We start from the raw sequence: 22,872 nt of genomic DNA, 5'->3' as shown, positions 1-22,872 counted from the left end.
AAACTTAAGAGAAAAACTTTGTTCTTAAATAGGGGAACTCAGTATCTCCTAAGTAACTCTATAATTTTCAATCAAAATTTCATAGGGTTTTTTGGGGGGGTGATTAGCACTTGATAAACTGATCCTCAAATTCATATGGAAGGACAAATAGCCAAAAACTGTCAAGATAATTTTGAGAGAAAAAAAGGCAGGAGGACTTATTGTACTAGATATTGCAATTAAAAAGCTACAGCAATTAAAGCAGTGCTATCTTTGTAAAGGGAATGACAACTGGACCTACTCTGACAATTGAAGAATAAATTGTTACATTCATTTTGGAAAGTAATTTGGTTATATCTAGTAAAGTCAAAGATGCATGCATATACCCATGACCCAACAATTCCACTTTTAGGCATAAACCCTACAGAAACTCACACATAAGCATAAGGAGACATGTACAATAACGTTCATTTCATCATTACCTGTTATAGTAAAAGCTTGGGAAAATGTCTATAAAGAAGAGAATGAATAAATTATAGTATATTTAAACAATAGAATGCTATACAGCAATAAAAATGAATGAACTAGGTTAGGGTGGTCACTGCCTAAACATCCCTGAAGATCGGGAAAGTGCTTGAACTAGAGAGGAAGGGGCAGCAACAGACAAGACGGAGTTTAACAAAGGATTATGAATACTGAATATTTATATAATTTTCTTTTTCTTAGTTGTTAGAGTATTAGAATTGTTAGAAGGAAAGAATTGAAATGGTGGAACTATAACTCATAGCATCCTTCGAAATTTGTTCTATAGCTACTTGTTAAATGGTAATTTGAAAGCTATACCTTTTTTTATATATGTTGTATTTCACAATAAGGAAATAACTGAAGCTATGGTACTATAATTCATAACTTCTGAAATTTTCTATATACCTACTTGTTAAATCATACTTTGAAAGATACTATCTTTTTGTATATATGTTATATTTCATAATAAGGAAATAACTGAAACTGTGGAATTGTAACTAAAATATTCTTTGAAATTTGCTAACTATTTGTGAAATTGTACTTGGAAAGTTGTCACTTTTATGTATATATGTTATATTCTACAAAAAAAATTAAAAATTGAAAAAAATAAATGAACTAGAACATGTATCAATACAGTTCAATCTGTAGTCTAAAACATAATGTTTGGTGGGGGTTGCAGTAAGTTTAGGTTAGATACAGTATGGAAACCTTTACAAAAAGTTTAAAAATATGAGAATCCACACTATATATACTTTTAAAGTATATATATATTATATTTATATTATAAATAAACATCAAATGATAAACAAGAAATTATAAAACATCAAATTCAGGATAGAGGTTAACTCTGGGGAGGGGAGACTTGGAGACTGAGGGGAAGAGGATGAGCAGAAATACAAAGGGAACATCAATTTTATCTGTACTAGTTTATCTCCTTAAAAAAAAAAAAGTAAGATCTGAAACAAATATTGCAAAAACTCTTAAAATATGGCCAAGCTGGCTGATAAGATACATGGTGTATTTGCTATATTATCTCTATTCTTTTTTGTATGCTTGAAGTATTTCATGATTTCTTTTTTATGCTATTCAAAATGTAATTCAATTTACTGGCAAGGTTTGTAGAGTTTAAATTCAGAAGTCCCAGAATACAGTGAAGTTGCGTAACAGACTACACAAAATTGAGAGCTGCTTTTGGAAAAAAATGAGAAAAAACAGCCCATCTGAACACTGTATATCATTTTTTCCAGAAGAAGTGTTATACATACCTGTGAGTGCTAAATAAGAAGCAATGTACCGCTTTTCCAGTCCATCTCTAATACTCTGAATTGCACCGAACATTGGAGGTATGATCATAATCAGGTTACTCACTGTATTCCCTATAAGAGAACAACACAGGGAGATAGTTAGATTAGTCAATAACACTTTAAATAAAGATACATGCTCTTGGTTCAGAATAAGCCCATAACCATTTATAAGAACCTGGTAAATTCACAGTAGCATACAGTGCTGAGACTTTGTCCTCAACACTTTTTTCTTAGTTTTTACAAGTCTGAATAAATATTAACAAATACATTTATCATAAAACTATTTTTAAATAGCAAGTCCATAAATTATGTCAACAGTATGGGCTCAACATACTAAAACCAGAATTTTCTTAAATAGAAAAACCTTTCAATTTATACTGGGACTTAGATTTTTCTTGTCATGTGTTTCCAAAGTGGCATACTTACTATGTTAGCATACGAATATAAAATAAAGACAAATCCTTATCTAGATGCATCATAATGAAACTACAGAAAATGAAAGGTCAAAAGCAAATCTTAAAACTAACCAGAAAAAAAAAAGACAGTTTTACCTTCAAAGAAGAGACAATTAAGTAGCACTTCTCAGAAAGAGTAGAAATACATTTTCAAAAGAATAAAGAAAAATAACTCTACTCGGCAAAACTTTCTTTCAAGGATCGAAGTGAAGTAAAGAAACTTTCAGACCAAAGAAACTAAGAATTTGCCATTAGCACACCTACTAAAGGAAGTTCTAAAGACAAGAAGGAAAATATCTCAGAACTTCACATACAGCAAAACCTGAGGTGGAGAAGGCAGTCTAGGCTAATTGAAAGTGTAATCTGTGGATAGTGCAACAAGTAGAGAACTGAGTTAATTTTGTCTGTTGAATAAAATAGCAACAAATTGAGGTTTGTATTTTGCAGGTCTTATTTCTTTTTCTTGCATGATTTTTCTGGCCAGAACTTCTAGCTGTGAATAGCAGTGATGAAAGCTGGCATCCTTGTCTTGTTCCTAATCTTAGGGTTTGGAAAGCTTTAAACTTTTACCATTTAGTACATTAGCTGTGGGTTTTTCATAAATGGCCTTTATCATGTTGAGAAAGTTCCCTTCTATTCCTTCTTTTCTGAGTGTTTTTATCAAAGAAGGAGGACTAGATTTTGTCAAATGCCTTTTCTGGGTCTACTGAGATAATACGTGTTTTGTTTTGTTTTTTCCTTTCCTTCTATATATGTGGCGTATTACACTGATTTTGAATTAAGCCACCCTTGCATTCCAGGGGTAAATCCCACTTGGTCATACTGTATAATCTTTTTAATATGTTGTTGGATTTGATTTGCTAGTATTTTGCTAAGGATATCTGTATCTTATATTCATAAGGGAAATTGGTCTGTAATTTTCTTCTGATGTCTTAAGCAGGCTTTGGTATAAGGATAATACTAGCCTCACCAAATTATTTAGGAAGTGTTCCCTCCTCTTGAATTCTTTAGAAAAGTTTGAGAAGGACTGGTGCTAACTCTTCTTTAAATGTTTGGTAGAATTCACTAATAAAACCATCTGGTCCTGGACTTTTCTTTGGTGTAAGATTTTTGATTATTGATTCAATTTCTGTACTTTGTTATAGGTTTGTTAAAATTTCCTATTTCTTCTTGAGTCAGCTTAGTATTTCTTTTCCTATGAATATTCTTGTCCTTTGCTACTTTTTCTACTCATCTTTTCTTTTTCTCTACAAGAAGGAGCCCTACATGTAAATGGGATATTAGCCCCCTGTTATGATATGAGTTGAAAACTCTGATTTTTTGCTTATGATACCTTTTGCTATGCAGAAGCTTTTTTAAATGTAGCTGAATTTACCAATACCTTCTTTCATAGCTTCTAGATTTCTTGAGTCATGGTTTTAAAAGGTCTTCCTCACTCCCAGGTTATGGAGAAATTCACCTATACTTTCCTTAAGTGCTTTTATGATTTCACTTTTTAAAAATTAAATCTTAGATTCTTTTGGAACTTTCATGGTATACAGTGTAACTTTTCTTTTTCCCATGGAAACCAAGTTTTGCCAACATGACACAATCATTAACCAGAAATAACAACAGCAAAAAAATCTTCGTAAAAAGAAACGTTATCATACATACACTATTGGCTCAACAGTGAACAGTATTTATATAGTCATATTACTGTTGTTGACGGCAAATCCTAACTACTTATTTATATAAAAATTAGGCTCTGACAGTACTGAGAAAATGTAGTAAGAGAAAGCAGAGATAGTATAAGAGAGCTAAAAGCCCAACTACCACAATTGGAAGACAACAGACAACAATATATTAAATTTACATATTCAGACATAACAGTATAAGCAAATTAATTAGAAATATGGAACCACATTCTAGGAAAAAAAAAGCTAAATGTTAAAAAGTTATTGCTGTACTTCTACTTCCACCTAAGATGGAGAAACAGGGACCAGATTTACCCTCCTAACTAAAACAATTGAATAAAAATAATGGACAAAATATGTGAAATAACCGTTTTCAAGACACTGGATAGCAGGCAATGATGAACAGTGATCCCTGAGATACAGGAAACAAATGGGGAGCCCTCTATTTGCCCTGGCTTACTGCGTGGAGCATACAGACCAAGGTGTAAGGGGGAGGAAGCCAGGAGGAGTCCGGCAGATGCTGAGTTTAGGAGACAGAGATAAGAGTTCAGGAAAAAAGTGACTAAATTTCACAGGAGGGAGTAGTAAGCTGCACAAAAAGAGAACCGCAGAAATCTGTGGAGTACTCAAGTACTCAGCAGAGACTGAGCAGCATATGTATATGAAGAAGCTACCTGAAGCCAGGGAGAAACCCATCTAAAAGATTAAAGGGAACATATCTGGTGCTCACACATGGCCAGAAACAGTGCCTATTCCCAGCAGTCAGACTGGTAAAATTCATATTTCATGGAGCACTGGACAGAGTAATCAAGAAGGCCTTGCCTCAGTAGCAGGGAATAATTAGCCCGAGTCTGAGCACTGTTTCAGATGCATCTAACAAATCATAATACAAGGTACAAAAGGTTCAAAAAAATTCCAAGTAACATTACTGCATCCCAGAATAAAACTCAAGAATATTTACAGTAATACAAAAAATATCCAGTACAAAAAAAAAAAAAAAAAAGGTAAAAATCACAATCTAGCATCCAGATTACCAGGCATACAAAGAAGCAGGAAACATGACCCATAAAGAGGAGAAAAATCTATCGATTACAACAACCCCAGAACTGACACAAAGATTAAAACATTCATATAAAACTCTAAAAAATGCAAGAATCAACAGTGACAGAAAGCAGTTTTGGAGTGGAGAGGAGGGGAGAGAATTATGGCCTGGGAAAGAAGGGCTTTCCAAGGGAACAAGCAAACTTAAGAGGTGATAGACATGTTCACTATCTTGACAGTGGTAATAGTTTCATGGATATATACATGTGCCCCAACTTAGTAATTTATATATATACTTTAAGAAGCTACAGTACTATCATATGTCAATTAACTTTTAAAAAGCTGTTTTCAGGAACCTAAGGTGGCGGCTAGGAGAGACAGGAGAAAAAAACACCTCCATGAAAAATACTAGATAAAAACAGCCAGAAAGTGACCCAAAACACCAGTTCCAGTGATGCACCAGCTGGACAAGGTCTGCTAAATCCACAGGGACAATGCACTTGGTGAAACCGGGAGTCTGCGATCTGAAATGAGTGAGTAAGCCTGCTGAATATCCAGTACCATGCTGTGGTGTGGGGTAACCGAGGGTTGGCGTTTGGAGGCGGACTAGTTCTTTTTTTAAAAAACTCCAAAGCAGCTGCAGATATGGCAGCAAGAACCACACAGTGAAGCATGGCAGGAATGGGCTGTGCGAACGCCTCAATACCTGGCGTGGAAGATAGCCTTTCGCACACCCGCTGGTAATTGTCTCAGAGCAAGGAAGGCATAGGTGAGCCAAAAGGGGGAAAAAACTACACCCCTTGCAGCCATCTTCCCAGCGGGCTGGGAATGCTCCTGCCTGGCACAGGCACCACAGCCCAGAAAACCCAGTGTGACAGGAAGTGTTTCCAGCAACACACGCACACGCCACAATATCAGGTGTGGACAATAGCCTTTTGCACACCCACAGCTAATTGTCCCGGAGCTGGGAAGGCAGAGCTGTGTGAAAAGGGGGAAATCAACATGCCCATTCAGCTATCCTTACAGCAGGCTGGGAACAATCCTACACAGCCCGGTGGCCCAGAACTTCCCTTGAGGGACTACACGCACTTGTGACGTAGCAAAACCTTTCCTCAGCAGAGGCCCTAGAAGGGCATGGCTTGGAAGAGGAACCCATTCAGAAATCCCAGGGACCATACGCCAATACCAAGGACTTGTGGGTCAGCGGCAGAGACAATCTGTGGCAAGACTGAAATGAAGGTTTAGACTCTTGCAACAGCCTTAAACCTCCAGGAACACCTGGGAGGTTTGATTATTAAAGCTGCCCTCCCTCCCTAACCACTCAGACACACGCCCCACATTTAGGGCAGACAGCACCAACAACACACCCAAACTTGGTACACCAATTGAACCCCACAAGAATTAGACCCCCACACACCACAAAGACAAAATTGGGGAGAACTGACTTGAGGGGAATAGGTGACTCGCAGACACCATCCGCTGGTTAGAGAAAGTGTATGCCACTAAGCTATAGATCTGACAAATTAGAGATCAGTCTTTAAATAATTCTGCATATGCTAAAAGAACCCTATCAAGTAAAGCAAATGCCAAGAGGCCAAACACAACAGAAAATTTTAAAGCATATGAAAAAACCAGACAATATGGAGAACCCAAACCCAAACACCCAAATCAAAAGATCAGAGGAAACACAGTACTTGGAGCAATTAATCAAAGAACTAAAGACAAACAACAAAAGCATGGCACAGGATACAAACGACTTGAAGAAGAGCATGGCACAGGATATAAAGGACATGAAGAAGACCCTAGAAGAGCATAAAGAAGAAATTGCAAGAGTAAATAAAAAAATAGATGACCTTATGGAAATAAAAGAAACTGTTGACCAAATTAAAAAGATTCTGGATACTCACAGTACAAGACTAGAGGAAGCTGAACAACGACTCAGTGACCTCGAGAACCACAGAATGGAAAATGAAAGAACAAAAGAAAGCATGGGGGAAAAAATCGAAAAAATTGAAATGGATCTCAGGGATATGATAGATAAAATAAAATGTCCAAATTTAAGACTCATTGGTGTCCCAGAAGGGGAAGACAAGGGTAAAGGTCTAGAAAGAGTATTCAAAGAAATTGCTGGGGAAAACTTCCCAAACCTTCTACAGAAAGCATAAATGCCCAGCGAACTCCAAATAGAATAAATCCTAATAAACCCACTCCAAGACATATTCTGATCAGACTGACAAATACTGAAGAAAAGGAGCAATTTCTGAAAGCAGCAAGAGAAAAGCAACTCACTACATACAAAGGAAACAACATAAGACTAAGTAGTGACTACTCAGCGGCCACCATGGAGGCGAGGAGGCAGTGGCATGACATATTTAAAATTCTGAGAGAGAAAAATTTCCAACCAAGAATACTTTATCCAGCAAAGCTCTCCTTCAAATTTGAGGGACAGCTTAAATTTTTCACAGACAAACAAATGCTGAGAGATTTTGCTAATAAAAGACCTGCCCTACTTCAGATATTAAAGGGAGCCCATCTGACAGAGGAACAAAGAAAGGAGAGTAAGATATGGAGAAAGGTTCAGTACTAAAGAGATTCAATATTGGTTCATTAAAGGAAAATGAGAGAGAGAGAGGGAAAAAATATATCTGACAAACATAAACCAAAGGATAGTATGGCTGATTCAAGAAATGCCTTCACAGTAATAACGTTGAATATAAATGGTTAAACTCCCCAATTAAAAGATATAGACTGGCAGAATGGATCAAAAAATAAGAACCATCAATATGTTGCATGCCAGAGACTCATCATAGACACAGGGACACAAAGAAACTGAAAGTGAAAGGATGGAAAAAAATATTTCATGCAAGCTAAAGCCAAAAGAAAGCAGAAGTAGCAATATTAATCTCAGATAAAATAGACTTTAAAAGCAAGGATGTTATGAGAGTCAAAGAAGGCCACTACATACTAATAAAAGGGGCAATTCAACAAGAAGAAATAACAATCAGAAATGTTTATGCACCCAATCATGGTGCCACAATATACATGAGACAAACACTGGCCAAAACTAAAGGAAGCAATGGATGGTTCCACAATAATTGTGGGAGACTTCAACACATCACTCTCTCCTATAGATAGATCAACCAGACAGAAGATCAATAAGGAAACTGATAACCTAAATAATCTGATAAATGAATTGGATTTAACAGACATATACAGAACATTACATCCCAAATCACCAGGATACACATTCTTCTCTAGTGATCATGGAATTTCCCCAGAATAGATCATATGCTGGGACATAAAACAAGCCTCAATAAATTAAAAAAAAAAATGAAATTATTCAAAGCACATTCTCTGACCACAATGGAATACAATTAGAAGTCAATAGGCATCAGAGACTTAGAAAATTCACAAACACCTGAAGGGTAAAAATGAGGGGGAGATGAAAACATTCCCAGATAATCAGAAGCTGAGGGACTTCATCACCAGTAGATCAGTCCTATAAGTAATGCTAAAGGGAACTGTGCAGGCTGAAAGGAAGGGACACTAAACAATTGACTGAAACTACATGATGAAATAAAGATTTCCAATAAAGATCACATGGTAAATATAAATACCAATACTACTGTATTTTTTGATTTGTAACTCCACTATTTACTTCCTACAGGATCTAAAATACATAAAGTATAATCATAAATCAGTGGTTTTGGACTCAATGTAAAATATGTAGTTTTTGACAAGAACTACATAAAGGTGGGGGAACATAAAGGAATATAGGAACATAGTTTATGTGTCCTATTGAAGTTAAGTTGGTATCAAAGACAAACAAGATTGTTATAGACTTAGGATGTTAAATTTAAGCCCCATGGTAAACACAAAAGAAGTATCAGAGAATATGATCATAGAGATGAAAAGTACAGCATGGGTTACAAGAAGTGGGGGAAGGGGCAAAGGGGAGTTAATAAGAAATGAGTGTAGGGTTTCTGTTTGGGGTGAAGGGAAATTTCTAGTAATGGATTATGGGAAGGTGATGGCATTGCAACATTGTGAATGTGATTAATCCCACTAAATGGAATGCTTGGGAGGGGTTGGAATGGGAAGATTTATGCTGTATATATGTTTCCACAATTGAAAAAAAAAAAAGACAGTCTAAATAGATAATGACAATTAAATGCCAAGGATGATCCTGGATGGGATCTGAGGATGGAGGAGAGGAGGCTCAAAGGGACACAGTTGGGACAAAAGAAAGGAAGAAAAAGGAAATACAGAATGTAAGCTTTGTATCAATGTTGTATTTCTTGAACTTCTTAGCTGTGCTTAATGGGATTGCATAAAAGAATGTTCTTGTTCATGGGAACTGTATATGTGAATTATAGTGTTTGTTCAAGGAAGTGTGCAGTTTGCTCTCATATGTTCAGAAGACAGAGCAATAGATGATGGATGATAGGAAGGGAGGGAGGGAGGAGGGAAAGAAAGAAATGGTGGTGTGACAGGATGTTAAAGTTGGTGGATCGGGGTATCGGGGAAAGGGAGTCGGGGTATGCTGGAGTTCTGTGTATGGGGTTTGTATTGTTTTTGCAACTGTTCCTGTAAGTTTGAATTTATTTCAAAGTAAAATTTGAAAAAAAAAGAAAGTCAAGTCACAAATATTATATAATGCATAATCACATTTTTATTTTTAAAAATAAATACACTTATTTACTAGTTTAATTGTACCTTACGGATATGCTCAGATCCAGCCCATTTTTAACCATCATTTCATTTTATAATGAAATACTAGATACAGTGACTCCTTTTCATTTCCGTTTTTTTTGTTGTTGTTCTTCATATTGTCTACATTTTTTTCCTGAACACCACTTTGAAAAGTTGAAGCATTTATTTGTTTAAGTACTTCCTTGAGTCTAAACTATGAGCTCCATGAAGATTTTACTGTTTCTCATAGGTTTAATGTTGTGCCCAGCATAGAGAAATAATCAATCAATAGTTACTGACTGATTCAAAATGTTCTACAATAAGAAAGGAATTACGTTCTAATAAGAAAAACAATAAAAGTTATGTTTTCACAAAGGAAATCTCTATAATAATATCAATTTAAAAATACAGCATTACCATAAAAGAGATTGAAACAAAATGGTATCAAGTAATTAACCCTTGGCTTGGCAGAGTTGGTGAAAATTTCATGTAAGAGATAATATTTGAGAATAATATTTGAGTGTTCCTTCAAGAGTAAATAGGAGTTAGATAAGTGCAGAAAACCATATTCAGGACAGAGATAACACATGCAGGTGCAAAAGCTAAAAAGAACATGGTGTGTGTAGGAAACCAGGAGAAGTAATATAATGTGTCTAGAGGACAAGTTCTGTCAGGAGATAAAGCTACTAAGTGAAAGATGAATTAACATGTCTGTCATCTCCCTACCAAACTGTACAGAGTGTGGACTCTATTCCAGAAGGAACTTCCTTAGTATAGCATTAAATAAGTAAGCAAGAAATCACCCAGTCACCGTGACAGAGTTAGTTGCTTCCTCCCCTAAATTCCAATACTACTTTGTTCATTTTCTGTTTTTCTCCTCCTTAATCTCTGAATTCCCTCGTCATCAAAGATAATGTCTTATTCCTCTTTGTATTCCAAATGTATTCCTTGGACACAGCAGGTGCTCAGAGGCTCCAAACATTATTGTGTAGGACAGAGTTAATCTACCTTTGGACTGGGAAAACTGTATCCCTATCTCAGGAAACCTGGATATCTGTTCTGAATCTTGGACAAAATAAGATCAGTAGGATTTATGATGTGCTGTTTAAAGTCAAAACTCCCTTGACAACCCTCTCTTAGTTTACCAGGGTTGCTACGACAAATACACAGTGGGTTGGCTTAAACAGTGGAAATTTAATGTATCACTGTTTTGGAGTATAGAAGTCCAAAATCAAGGTCTTGAGAGACCATGCTTTCTCCTAGAATACACAGCATTCTGGTGATGGTTTGCCACAAGCCTCGGGGTTCCCTCGTTTGCATCTCTGCCTCCTTCTGGCTTCTCCTTCTGGCTTCCTCTTCTCCTGCTCAGTCATCTGTGCCTTTGTCTAGATTTCCTCTCCTTAAAATGACTTTGGCCTTATGGATTAAGGCTCACCCTGATTCAATTTGGCCTCATCTAAACAGAATTTTCGAAGATCCTATTCACAAATGAGTCCACACCTTAACTAATAGTAACACCTTCAACGGTCCTATTGACAAATGGGTTTACACCCACAGAACATGTCTTTTGTGGGGGACATGATTCAATCCCCAACAGACCCCTAGGCTAATTTGTTTACCGATAGGTTTGCACCTGATAAACTGGTTTGCTACACTGACTTGACCACATGACTAGAGAGGCATGAAATACCTCCCAGGGAATTTCTACTTTGAGTACTCCTAAAGCCAAGATTTATCACACAGATCTTGGTGGTTCAATCCAGAGATGAGGTGTGTCTATGTACAAATTAGGATCCCGTAAGCTTGTCTCTGAATGTCTCTTACATCCCCAGTGCTTGTCTGTCCTCTCTTACTCTTATTGTACCATATCCATTGCTTCTAAATAAAAGTCTTTTGTAAATATGCTCTATGGAAACTTCTGAGTCATTTCAAATATCCAAATTTGTGAAATGTTTGCAATAAATTGTGTATAAACTTTCACGAATGTGAAACTCAGTCACATTCTTTGATAAGGATAGCTTCTGTCCTTATCAAAACTATTAAATATTAATAAAACTTCTACATTTAATAGTGCTTTATAGCTTATAGATATTCTCACATCCGTTAACATTTAATTCTCAAAGTAACCCCACAAAGGAGTAGTTTCACCATTTAATAGAGAAACTGAGGCCAAAAGGATTAAATGACTTGTCCAGAGTTGCTCAACTAGTAAGAAGAAGAATTGGATTCAAACCTAGGTTGAAGTATATGAATTATACTAGGCTGCCTCCTTTGTGACCAGTTTGCAGCATGACTACAATATCTCTACAACAAATGTAAGGATTTAAGGTGTCACCTTTGTATCCTCATGAGACTTTTTTAAATGATGTCACAAAAGCATCTATATTCGTCTATTTATCAAAGAGGCAATTTGGTTTTTAATGTTAATATATAATGTTGATGCCAAGGGGTTGAACATATTCATTCCTTTCACTTCACAAATATTTTCTGAGCACCTATCATGGGGCTTAGGCATTGTTTTAGGTACTGAGAATACAACTAAAAGACAAAACAGCTCAGGTCCTGCCCTCACAGAGCTTGTATACAATTCAGTGAGACATTTTAAAGAAGAAAAATTATTTTTTTTTTTCAGTTCGTGGATGAAAAGGAGGATATTTGAATTTAACAGTATTATCTGATATTATAAATTCTTCTTAAGAAAGCCACTAACCAGCATTTCTATAGTACTTTAGAGTGTATAAAGTCTTTACCTTACCTAGTTTGACTCTCAAAACAAACCTTTGAGGTACTTTTTAATCTAATTGGACAGTAAATGAAAGTGAAAATAAAAATTAAGTGATTTTTCTTAATATATACAAGATCACCCAGCTTGTACAAGGTCAAGAGTCAAATGCAAGGGCAATGAATATAAAATCTATTTTCTCTTCTCTATATGAACTACTCCTCTTATTTTTATTTTGCTCTAAATTAAAACGTTCTATTTCACTTTTTGTTAAAAAATAAATACACATATTGAAAATAATTTTGTTGCTATTTTATAATAGTTATTATGATTTAAAATTTTAAAGGAAAATTAAGTGATTTAAATAAAAGTAATAATTTTATTCTCTTTCTAGTTGATGGTTACAAGAACATTTCTTAGATATTTACTGAATTACATAACTTTCGTCTCTTAGTAATTTCAAATCTATTCCAAGCAGTTTTGGCAAATGAAGTAAAAATTACTTTTTTAGTCAGCCTCCAGATCATTATGAATGATGAAAACAAATAATTATATATAGGTATTTTCTAAACATGAAAGATATCTGAGTTGTGGAATTCTTTTTGAAAATGTATAATTAGTTGTTTATTTTTAACAGTATCTCATTCTTTTAACAGTGTAAGCAACTAAATATTAGTGCCAAAAGAACACATTAAACTCAGGTTTACAAATTCATTTAATTTCACTTAAATAATTAAGCACTATTTAATTTAAATCAATTTTCTAAACAGTAAGGAAGAAAATTAGAGGGTATAAAATTTAAGTTTTTAATTTTTTTAAATTCCCAAATCTCTCAAATGAACTGTTCTAGTTCTACCAGAATCTTGTGGATCAAGTTCCACTGGAACAAGATACTTTTTCCAGGGTATTTGTTGCCCAAGTGTCAACTTTTAAAGTGTCTTTAAAAAAAAAAAAATTGCTTTAAAGAAAACCAGAGTAAATGATAAGAAGTCAGTCAAGGTAAGTATACCATAGTAGCAAAGAGATCTCTGTGATCCAATGTTAACAGCAGAAACCCACACACAACACATAACTGGAATATTTTTATGGTCTAAGTCTTAATCTAAATACTAAATTTATTATTTTAAAGCTTAAATTTGTTTTATTTAAAAAAACAAAAAGAATGAAAAAGTGAAAAACAAAACAAAATAAATAATAAAAGAAAAAGAATAAAAGCAGAAGAGTACTAACATTGAGTTTATATGTCTGAAACCATGCTAGTGACTGTATTTATATAATATCATTTAATAGAAAGGATCACCTTGTGAGCTGAGTACTATCATACTTATTTTACGTATCAAGCTCAGAAATATTAAGGAACTTGCCCAGGGTTATATAGGTCCTAAGTGGGGATATCTGGATTCAGTCTCGTGTCATGTTTCTGTGATAAAAAGCCGTGTTTCTCCCACGACACAATGCTAAAAAAACACAACAAAAGAACGTGCAGAAGAAACCCAACACTGAAAGATCGTTGGTCTACACGAATAATTCTTAAGAGGCAAGCAAATGGAGATCACGTTCCAGCATGACAATACAAGGAGCTCCACTGACACACTCCCCAGTAAAATTGGTAAAAATTATTAAAACCAAAACAATGAAACAACAATCATTTAAAGTCTCTGGAAATGGTCCCAAGAGAAAACAGCAAATGAAGAAACATCTATTCAAGAAAATCTACAAGAGATCAGTAAAAAAGGTGAGTCTGTTATTTTGCACCAAGACCGCATCTTCCCTCCACCCTTCCTGCTCAGTGAGGTGGAGACTCCACTCCAGAATGCTACAGCCAAGAATTCAGGGCTCCTCCCCTCAGTAACCAGCCAGAGGGCTTTCTTCCTGGGAGGAGGAGGACTTCAGCATTTCACATCCCACCCCCAGATGCCTACTGCTGAGGCTAAGTCCCAGACAAGTGCACGAGTGCACCCGAGAGGTGGGGGCTACCTTCTCCCCAGACACACTCGTGCAATGGAGTCTTTTCATTTGGCATGTTGCACAGAAAATACTGGGACTCCAATAGCTCTTCCTTCAGTTCATGACATAGTGACTACATGCCATGAGAGGCAAGCCAAGAAGACCTCAGGAGACTTCCACAAAGACACACACATGCTCAGCTCTAAGAGTCAGAAGCTTACCATTGCCACCATTCCCAGCTCAAGAGCCTGGGCTCTGAGATTTATTGCCTAGGAGAAGAAAGATGCCATAAAGTAGATGACTCCTAGTCTCTTCCCAAAGGAATTTATTTCATTTGCAATAGAACAATTTAAAGGGACTCTCAAGAACTTTGGAGGTTGTGGTAAAAGGCAATTGGGAAGAGAACTGTAGTCTAATGAAGACACAGCCCACAGTGTAGGCCAGCTAGTTTTCAGGAAAGAACCAGGGATTAAGACAGCTGGGAGGAGCCCTCCTGAGGTCAGAACAAATATTAGACCTCAGGAATACTTGGAAGGCGTCACAATTTGACTGGATTCATATACAGAGGAATTTATGCCTGAGGGCATGCAATAGTATGAAACTATAGGGACCACAGAAAAATCATGTTCTTAAAGCTAATCCATTCCTGTAGGTGTAAACCTCTGGTAAGGAGGACCTTTTGATTAGGTCACTTCCATTAAGGTGTGGCCCAACGTGGGTCATAATAGTGTTCCTGGAGCTTTATAAGAGAATGAAATTCAGACAAAGAAAGAGAAAGCCATGGAAGCAAGAAGTTGAAAGCAACAAAACTCGGAAGAGAAGGGAGAGACCAGCAGGGGCCGCCATGTGACATAGGAGTCTAGGATCACCAGCAGCCAGTCTTCAGGAAGAAGGTACCCTCTTGATGATGCCTTGATTTGGACATTTTCACGACCTCAGAAATGTAAGCTTGTAAGCTAACAAACTCCCATTGTAAAAACAAACACATTTCAAGGTATCCGTTTTGGCAGCAAAGCAAACTAGAACAGGGCAATACTGAAAACAAAAGAGAATTGGCCAGCAATTAGTGGAGTTTAATGGCTGGGTGTGATCAGGGTAAGAATGGAAGAGAGCCCTACCCAAACAACTGTCATCCCAGAGTGACTGTGGGTCCACCCAAAGCTGCGCTGTGCTGGTTTGAGTGTATTGTGTCCCCCAAATGCCATTATCTTTGTGGTCTTGTGTGGGGCAAATGTTTTTGGTGCTGGTTGGATTTGCTTGGAATGTGCCCCACCCAGCTGTGGGAGATGATTCTGATGAGATGTTCCCATGGAGGTGTGGCCCCGCCTATTCAGGGTGGGCCCTGATCGGTGGAGCAATATAAATGAGCTGACTCAAAGAAAGGAAAAGGAGTGCAGCTGGGAGTGATGTTTTGAAGAGGAGCAAGCTTGCTGGAGAGGAACGTCCTGGGAGAAAGCCATTTTGAGGCCGGAGCTTTGGAGCAGACGCCAGCTGCCTTCCTAGCTAGTAGAAGTTTTCCGGACACCATTGGCCATCCTCCGGTGAAGGTACCTGATTGCTTGGACGCTTTGTGGCCTTAAGACTGTAACTGTGTAGCGAAATAAACCCCCATTTTATAAAAGCCTATCCATCTCTGGTGTTTTGCGTTCTGCAGCATTAGCAAACTAGGACATGCGCCAACCTGAGGAGCAATATCAGAAGCTTAACACAGTTTGGGGATTCAGGAGGAAGGGGTGTTAATAGACTTTAATAAATAATCCAGCAAGTTACTAAACAAATAAACAAGCAAATAATTAGTCCAGGGGAGTGGAACCCAGAGTTGCTACAATATATTTTCTAAAATGTCCACTTCCAATAAAAAATTATGAGGCATGCAAAGAAATAGGAAAGTATGTCCCATACCCCAGGAAAAAAGTAAGCAACAGAAACTGTCTGTGTGAGTGACCAGATGTTGGATATAACAGAATAATATTTCAAACGAGTCATTATACTTATTTTCACAGTACTAAAGGAATACAGGATTAAAGAAGGGGAGGAATGATGAAAATGTTGCATAGAATACAGAATATCAATAAAAAGAAATTATTTTAAAAGAAGCCAAATGGAAATTTTTAAGTTGAAAAATACGATAACTGAACTAAAAATTCATTAAAGACATTCAGCAAATTGGAACTAGTGAAAGAAAGAATTAGCTAACCTGACGAAAAATTGATAAACATTATGCAAGCAAAAGAACAGAGAAAAAAAATGAAGGAAAATGAACACAGTTTCAGGGAAATTTTGGACATCATTAAGCATACCAATATACATGTAATGAGAGTACCAGAAGTAGAGGAGAAAAAGAAGAAAAAAATTCAAAGAAATAAATGCTGAAAACTTCCCAAATTCATTGAAAAACAACAAGTTACACATCCAGGAAGTTCAAAGGACTCTAGCTAGGATAAACATAGAGATTCACAAATAGATATATCACAACAAAAATGCTGACAGTCAAAGGCAAGAAGAAAATCTTGAAAGCAGCCAGAGAAAACCACTGTGTTACATACAAGGGAACCCCAATGAGATTAAGAGTTGACCTCTCAGCAAAAACTATGGCGGTCAGAAGGTAGTTGGATAACATACTGAAATTGCTCAAAGGAAAAAAAAAAAAAAAACTGTCAACCAAGAACTCCAAATCCTCAAAGGTATCATTCAAAAATGAAGCATACAAATAAAAACTAAAAGAATTAGTTCCTAGCAGATTCGCCTTATGAGAAATACTGAAGGAAGTTCTTCAAGCTGAAAGCAAGTGACTTCATATGGTAATTTAAATCCACAAACATACAAAGAGCACCAATAAAGGTAATCATGTTATTCAAAAAGCCACTAGAGATTAATATTTTTTCTTCTCTCAACTAAATTGAAAAGCAATTGCATAAAATAACATGTAGATAATGCACTGAAGGGCTTATAACATATAGAAATTTAATATATTTGGCAATAACTGCACAAAGGAAGCAGGTGGGAGCAAAGCTGTAATGGGCTAAGAAATGAGGGCAGCTGATAAAGCAATAATTATAACAATGTATTGTGTTTATAACATTAATAGATATGTATAACAATAACACAACAAGGTGGAAAAGGTACTAGAGCTACATTAGAGTAATGTTTCTACTTATTACTTGAATTAAGAAAGTATAAATATGAAGTTGATATGATAAGCTAAGATCTACATGATAAACACTCAAGCAATCATTAAATAATAACTCAAAAAAGTGAAAATGTCATTAATGAAACAAAAATGCTACATTATAAAATATTCACTACATGCAAAAGAAAGCAGTAAAGGAGGAGTAGAGGTACAAAAAGACATAAGACATATGGAAAATTAAAAGTAAGAAGGCAGATATAAATCCAACTATATCAATAAAACATTAAATGTGAGTAGATTAAAAAAATCCAACGAAAAGGCAGAAATTGAAAGACTGGATTTAAAAACATAATCCAGAGAGGACGGAAGAAGATGGCAGCATAGAGAGGAGTGGAAGTTAGCTAGTCCCCCCGGAGCAACTAATAAACAACCAGGAACAACTAGTAAATGATCTGGAATAACTGCTGGGGAACAACCGTGACTGTCCACACATCATGCACCAACCTGGATTGGGAGGAATGCCTGAGATCACAGCATGGAATCCGTGAGCAGAAACTGCAGACGCGAGCTGGGAGCCCCCTCCCTCCACAGCAGCCCAAACTGCAAAACGTCCCGGTGATAGAGAGCAGCACTCTGAACAAGAAAAATATACCTCAGACCAGCTCCAAATGGGGTTTTAATTGGCAAATGTGGACTGCTCAATGCAAGCTGCAAATCCCTAACAAGAAGACAGAGGCTTTTGGTGACACCCAACCTTGAAGAGCCAGGGAACTTCTCTCTCCCGGGAGGGAGGAGCCCAGAGGGCCGGGTGCTATCTATGAACAACAGGTGAAACTGGGAGCCATGAATTGACCCTGAACGGGGCTTTCTGTCCCTTTTTCTCTCTCTAAACCGGAACAGCTCAGTGGAGAAAGCCTCAGCCATTATCAGCTCCCAGCCCTCTGACCCAGACAAAGGTGGAGATAGCAGAGTGAGAGAGACAAAGAACCTATTTAAATGCAAATGAAAACTCCCTAGGTGGTGTATCTTCTCTAAGAGAAAAGAGGTGGTCCTCAGCTCAACTACCTGGCCTTCCATTCAGAACCAGACCCCAGGGTCTGGCGGAAAACAATCAAACCAGAAACAACTTAAGCTGAGAATTAAAAGGACCACACCTCCTTATACCAGTTGGGAGTGACAGGCTGACAAGCACCACCTGCTGGGCAGGTTAGGAAAAACACAGGGCCTTGAGGCTTCACAGGGTGTGTCAATCTTCTAAGACACACCCTCAGGGAAACCTGGTGCTGAATATTTCCTCTTTCTGAGACCTGAGCCAGTTCTGGTCTGGGAAAACCTGATTGGGGTAACCAAGGAAACCAGATGCCTAGACAACAGAAAACTACAACCTACATTAAGAAAAATGAATGTACAGCCATCAAAGGAACACACTTACACTTCAACTGAGACACAGGAATTGAAACAACTAATGCTAAATCAATTCAAAAAGTTTAGGGAAGAACGGGATGAATCTGGACCCGGCATCGTGGGACTGAGAACATCTTCTTGACCAAAAGGGGGATGCGAAATGAAATGAAAGGAAGCTTCAGTGGCTGAGATTTCAAATGGAGTCGAGAGATCACTCTGGTGGACTTTCTTATGCATTATATACTTTTTAGGTTTTAATGTATTGGAATAGCTAGAAGTAAATACCTGAAACTACCAAACTCCAACCCAGTAGCCTTGACTCTTGAAAACAATTGTATAACAATGTAGATTACAAGGCGTGACAGTGTGATTGTGAAAACCTTGTGGATTACACTCCCTTTATCCAGTGCATGGATGGATGAGTAGAAAAATGGGAACAAAACTAAATGAAAAATCCAGTGGGATGGGAGGGATGATTTGGGTGTTCTTTTATGCTTTTATTTTTAATTCTGATTCTGATTCTTTCTGGTGTAAGGAAAAGGTTCAAAAATAGATTGGGGTGATGAATGCCCAACTATATGATGGTACTGTAAACAGTTGATTGAACATCATGGATGACTGTATGTGTGTGAATATATCACAATAAAACTGAATTAAAAAAAAGTTTAGGGAAGATACGGCAAAAGAGATTAAGCATATAATGAAGACACTGGGTGTACATAAAGTAGAAATTGAAAGTTCAAAAAAACAACTGGCAGAATCTATGGAAATGAAGGGACATCACAAGAGATGAAAGACACAATGGAGACATACAACAGCAGACCTCAAGAGGCAGAACAAAACACTCAGGAACTGGAGAACAAGATGCCTGAAAGCCTACACACAAAAGAACAGATAGAGAAAACAATGGAAAAATATGAGCAATGTCTCAGGGAATTGAATGACAACATGAAACACTTGAATGTACATGTCATGGGTGTCCCAGAAGGAGAAGAGAAGGGAAAAGGGGCAGAAGCAATAATAGAGAAAATAAACAATGAAAACTTCCCAACTCTTATGAAAGACATAAAATTACAGATCCAAGAAGCGCAGCGTACCCCAAACAGAATAGATCTGAATAGGCTTACGCCAAAACACTTAATAATCAGATTATCAAATGTCAAAGACAAAGAGAGAACCCTGAAAGCAGCAAGAGAAAAGCAATCCATCACATACAAAGGGAGTTTGATAAAACTACATGTGGATTTCTCAGCAGAAACCATGGAGGCAAGAAGGAAATGGTGTGATATATTTAAGATACTAAAAGAGAAAAACTGCCAACCAAGAATCCTATATCCGGCAAAAATGTCCTTCAAATATGAGGGGGAGTTTAAAATATTCTCTGATAAACAGACAAAGACAGAGTTTGTGAACAAGATACCTGCTCTACAGGAAATACTAAAGGGAGCACTACAGACAGACAGGAAAAGACAGGAGTAAGAGGTTTGGAACACAATTTTGGGTGATGGTAGCACAGCAATTTAAGTTTGGAACACAATTTTGGGTGATGACAGCACAGCAATGTAAGTATGGTTGAAAGAGGAAGGTTAGGAGCATGTGGGACACCAGAAGGAAAAAGGAAAGATAAACACTGGGACTGTATAACTCAGTGAAACCTAGGGTGCTCAACAATTGTGACAAATGTACAAATAGGTTTTTTCATGAGGGAGATCAAATGAATGTCAACCTTGCAAGGTGTTAAAAATAGAGAGAGATTGGGGAGAAAATACAATCAATGCCAATTAGAGACTATAATTAACAGAAACATTGTATTATGCTTCCCTTAATGTAACATAGCAGTATACCAAAGCTAAATACATATAAGAGGGGGACATAAGGGAGGGGTATTATGGGACTCTTGGCACTGATAATGTTGTCTGACTCTTTATTCTACTTCAGTTGAATGCTATCTTTCCTTTTGTTGCCTCCCAGCTGCCATGTTTTTTTTCTCTCTCTTTCTTTTTTCTTTTTCTTTCTCTTTTGTCTTTCTACCTTCTTTGACAGTTTCTCCTGCTTTGTGGAAGGAATGGAGATGTCCTTACATAGATAGTGGTGATGGTGGTGAATACATAAATGCATGACTATACAGGAACCATCAATTGTTTACTCAGGACGACGGAATGTATGGTGTGTGAACAAACTATCTTAAAAAAGAAACCTTGAGGGCACTATATTGAGTGAAATAAGTCAGACACATAAGGACAAATATTAAAGGGTCTCACTGATATGAACTAATTATAATACGTAAACTTATAGACACGAAATATAAGTTACCAGGATATAGAACGAGGTTAAACAATAGGGAGCGGTTGCTTACTATGAGCAGAATGTTTGACTAGGTTGAACCCAAATGTTTGGAAACGGACAGAGATGACGGTAGCACGTTGTGAGAATAACTAACAGTGCTGAATGGTGCGTGAATGTGGTAGAAAAGGGAAGCTCAGTCATGTATCTCACTAGAAGGAAAGTTGGAAGTTAAAAGATGGGAATGTGTAAAACAGTGAACCTTGTGGTGGGCGATGCCCATGATTAACTGTACAAATGTTAGAAATCTCTTTAATGAACCAGAACAAATGTATGACACTATAAGTTAATAATAAAGGGGCATATAGAGAAAAAAAATATGCCTATTGCAAACTATATATTACAGTTAGTAGTATTTTAACCTTCTTTCATAAACTGTAACAAATGTACTATACCAATACTATGAGTCAACAAAGGAGAGGGGGTGGTTTAAGGGTTTGGGAGAATTTGAGTTTCCTTTTTTTGCCTTTATTTCTTCTCTGGAGTAATGAAAATGTTCTAAAAATTGAAAAACAATTAATTGTGGTGATGTATGCACATCTGTATGATGGTACCGGGGGCAACTGACTGTACACTTTGGATCTTTAGATAATTGTATGGTATGTGAAACATCTCAATAAAAATAATAATAAATAAATAAATAAAACATATTCCAACTATATGCTGTCTATAGGAGACACAGTGCAGATTCAAAGATACAAAAGTATTTAAAGTGAAAGGATGGAAAAAGATATATCATGCAAATAGCAAAGCTGGAGTGATACACAGTTTTCAGACAAAACAAAGTTTAACAAAGATAATGTTACTAGGGGAAAAGGAGGGGCATTTTATAATGATAAAAGGGTCAATCCATCAGAAAGACACAACAATTAAAAAATATATGCATCTAATAACAGAGCACCAAAATACATAAAGCAAAAACTGACAGAAATGGAGGGAAAAGTAGACAATTCAACAATAATCACTGGCAATTTCAACACCCCACTTTCATTAATAGGTAGAACAACTATATAGAAGAGCAACAAAGAAATAGAAGACATGAATTACAACTGTAAACCAACAGACTTTGTGCCAGTTTGAATGTATTGTGTCCCCCAAACACCATTATCTTTGATGTAGTCTTGTGGGGCAGATGTTTTGGTGCTGATTAGATTTGCTTGGAATGTGCCCCACCCAGCTGTGGGTGATGACTCTGATGAGATACTCCCATGGGGGCATGGCCCCACCCATTCAGGGTGGGCCTTGATCAGTGGAGCCATATAAATGAGCTGACTCAAAGAGAAGGAACTCAGTGCAGCTGTGAGTGACATTTTGAAGAGGAACAAGCTTGCTAGAGAGGAACGTCCTGGGAGAAAGCCATTTTGAAACCAGAACTTTGGAGCAGACGCCAGCCACGTGCCTTCCCAGCTAACAGAGGTTTTCCGGACGCCATTGGCCATCCTCCAGTGAAGGTACCCAATTACCTTGGACACTTTATGGCCTTAAGACTGTAACTATGTAGCCAAATAAACCCCCTTTTTATAAAAGCCAATCCATCTCTGGTGTTTTGCATTCCGCAGCATTAGCAAACTAGAACAGACTTCAACAGAACACTCTACTTGACAAAAACAGAAAATGCCCATGAAACATTCTCCAGGATAGACCATATATTAGGCCA

The 22,872-nt window shown here is 37.0% G+C and overlaps 1 protein-coding gene across 4 annotated transcripts in view; it reads right to left on the bottom strand.

The window, feature by feature from the left end:
• ACER3 (alkaline ceramidase 3) overlaps nt 1-22,872 on the bottom strand; it is a 253,466-nt gene that overhangs the window by 144,182 nt on the left and 86,412 nt on the right. For 3 of the 4 annotated variants that reach the window (XM_037840773.1, XM_037840771.1, XM_037840772.1), the window contains exon 2: nt 1,770-1,880. In XM_037840773.1, coding sequence (XP_037696701.1) covers nt 1,770-1,857 — 88 coding nt within the window. In that variant the 5' untranslated portion in view covers nt 1,858-1,880. Of the gene's footprint in view, nt 1-1,769; nt 1,881-22,872 lie in introns of those variants that run through there. The other variant, XM_037840777.1, reaches the window with a different exon arrangement.

This window comes from Choloepus didactylus, chromosome 6 (genome assembly GCF_015220235.1).
Source record: "Choloepus didactylus isolate mChoDid1 chromosome 6, mChoDid1.pri, whole genome shotgun sequence".
Classification (NCBI taxonomy): domain Eukaryota; kingdom Metazoa; phylum Chordata; class Mammalia; order Pilosa; family Megalonychidae; genus Choloepus; species Choloepus didactylus.
The sequence above is the reverse complement of the archived record's forward strand: the minus strand, read 5'-3'. Positions and strand labels throughout refer to the sequence as shown.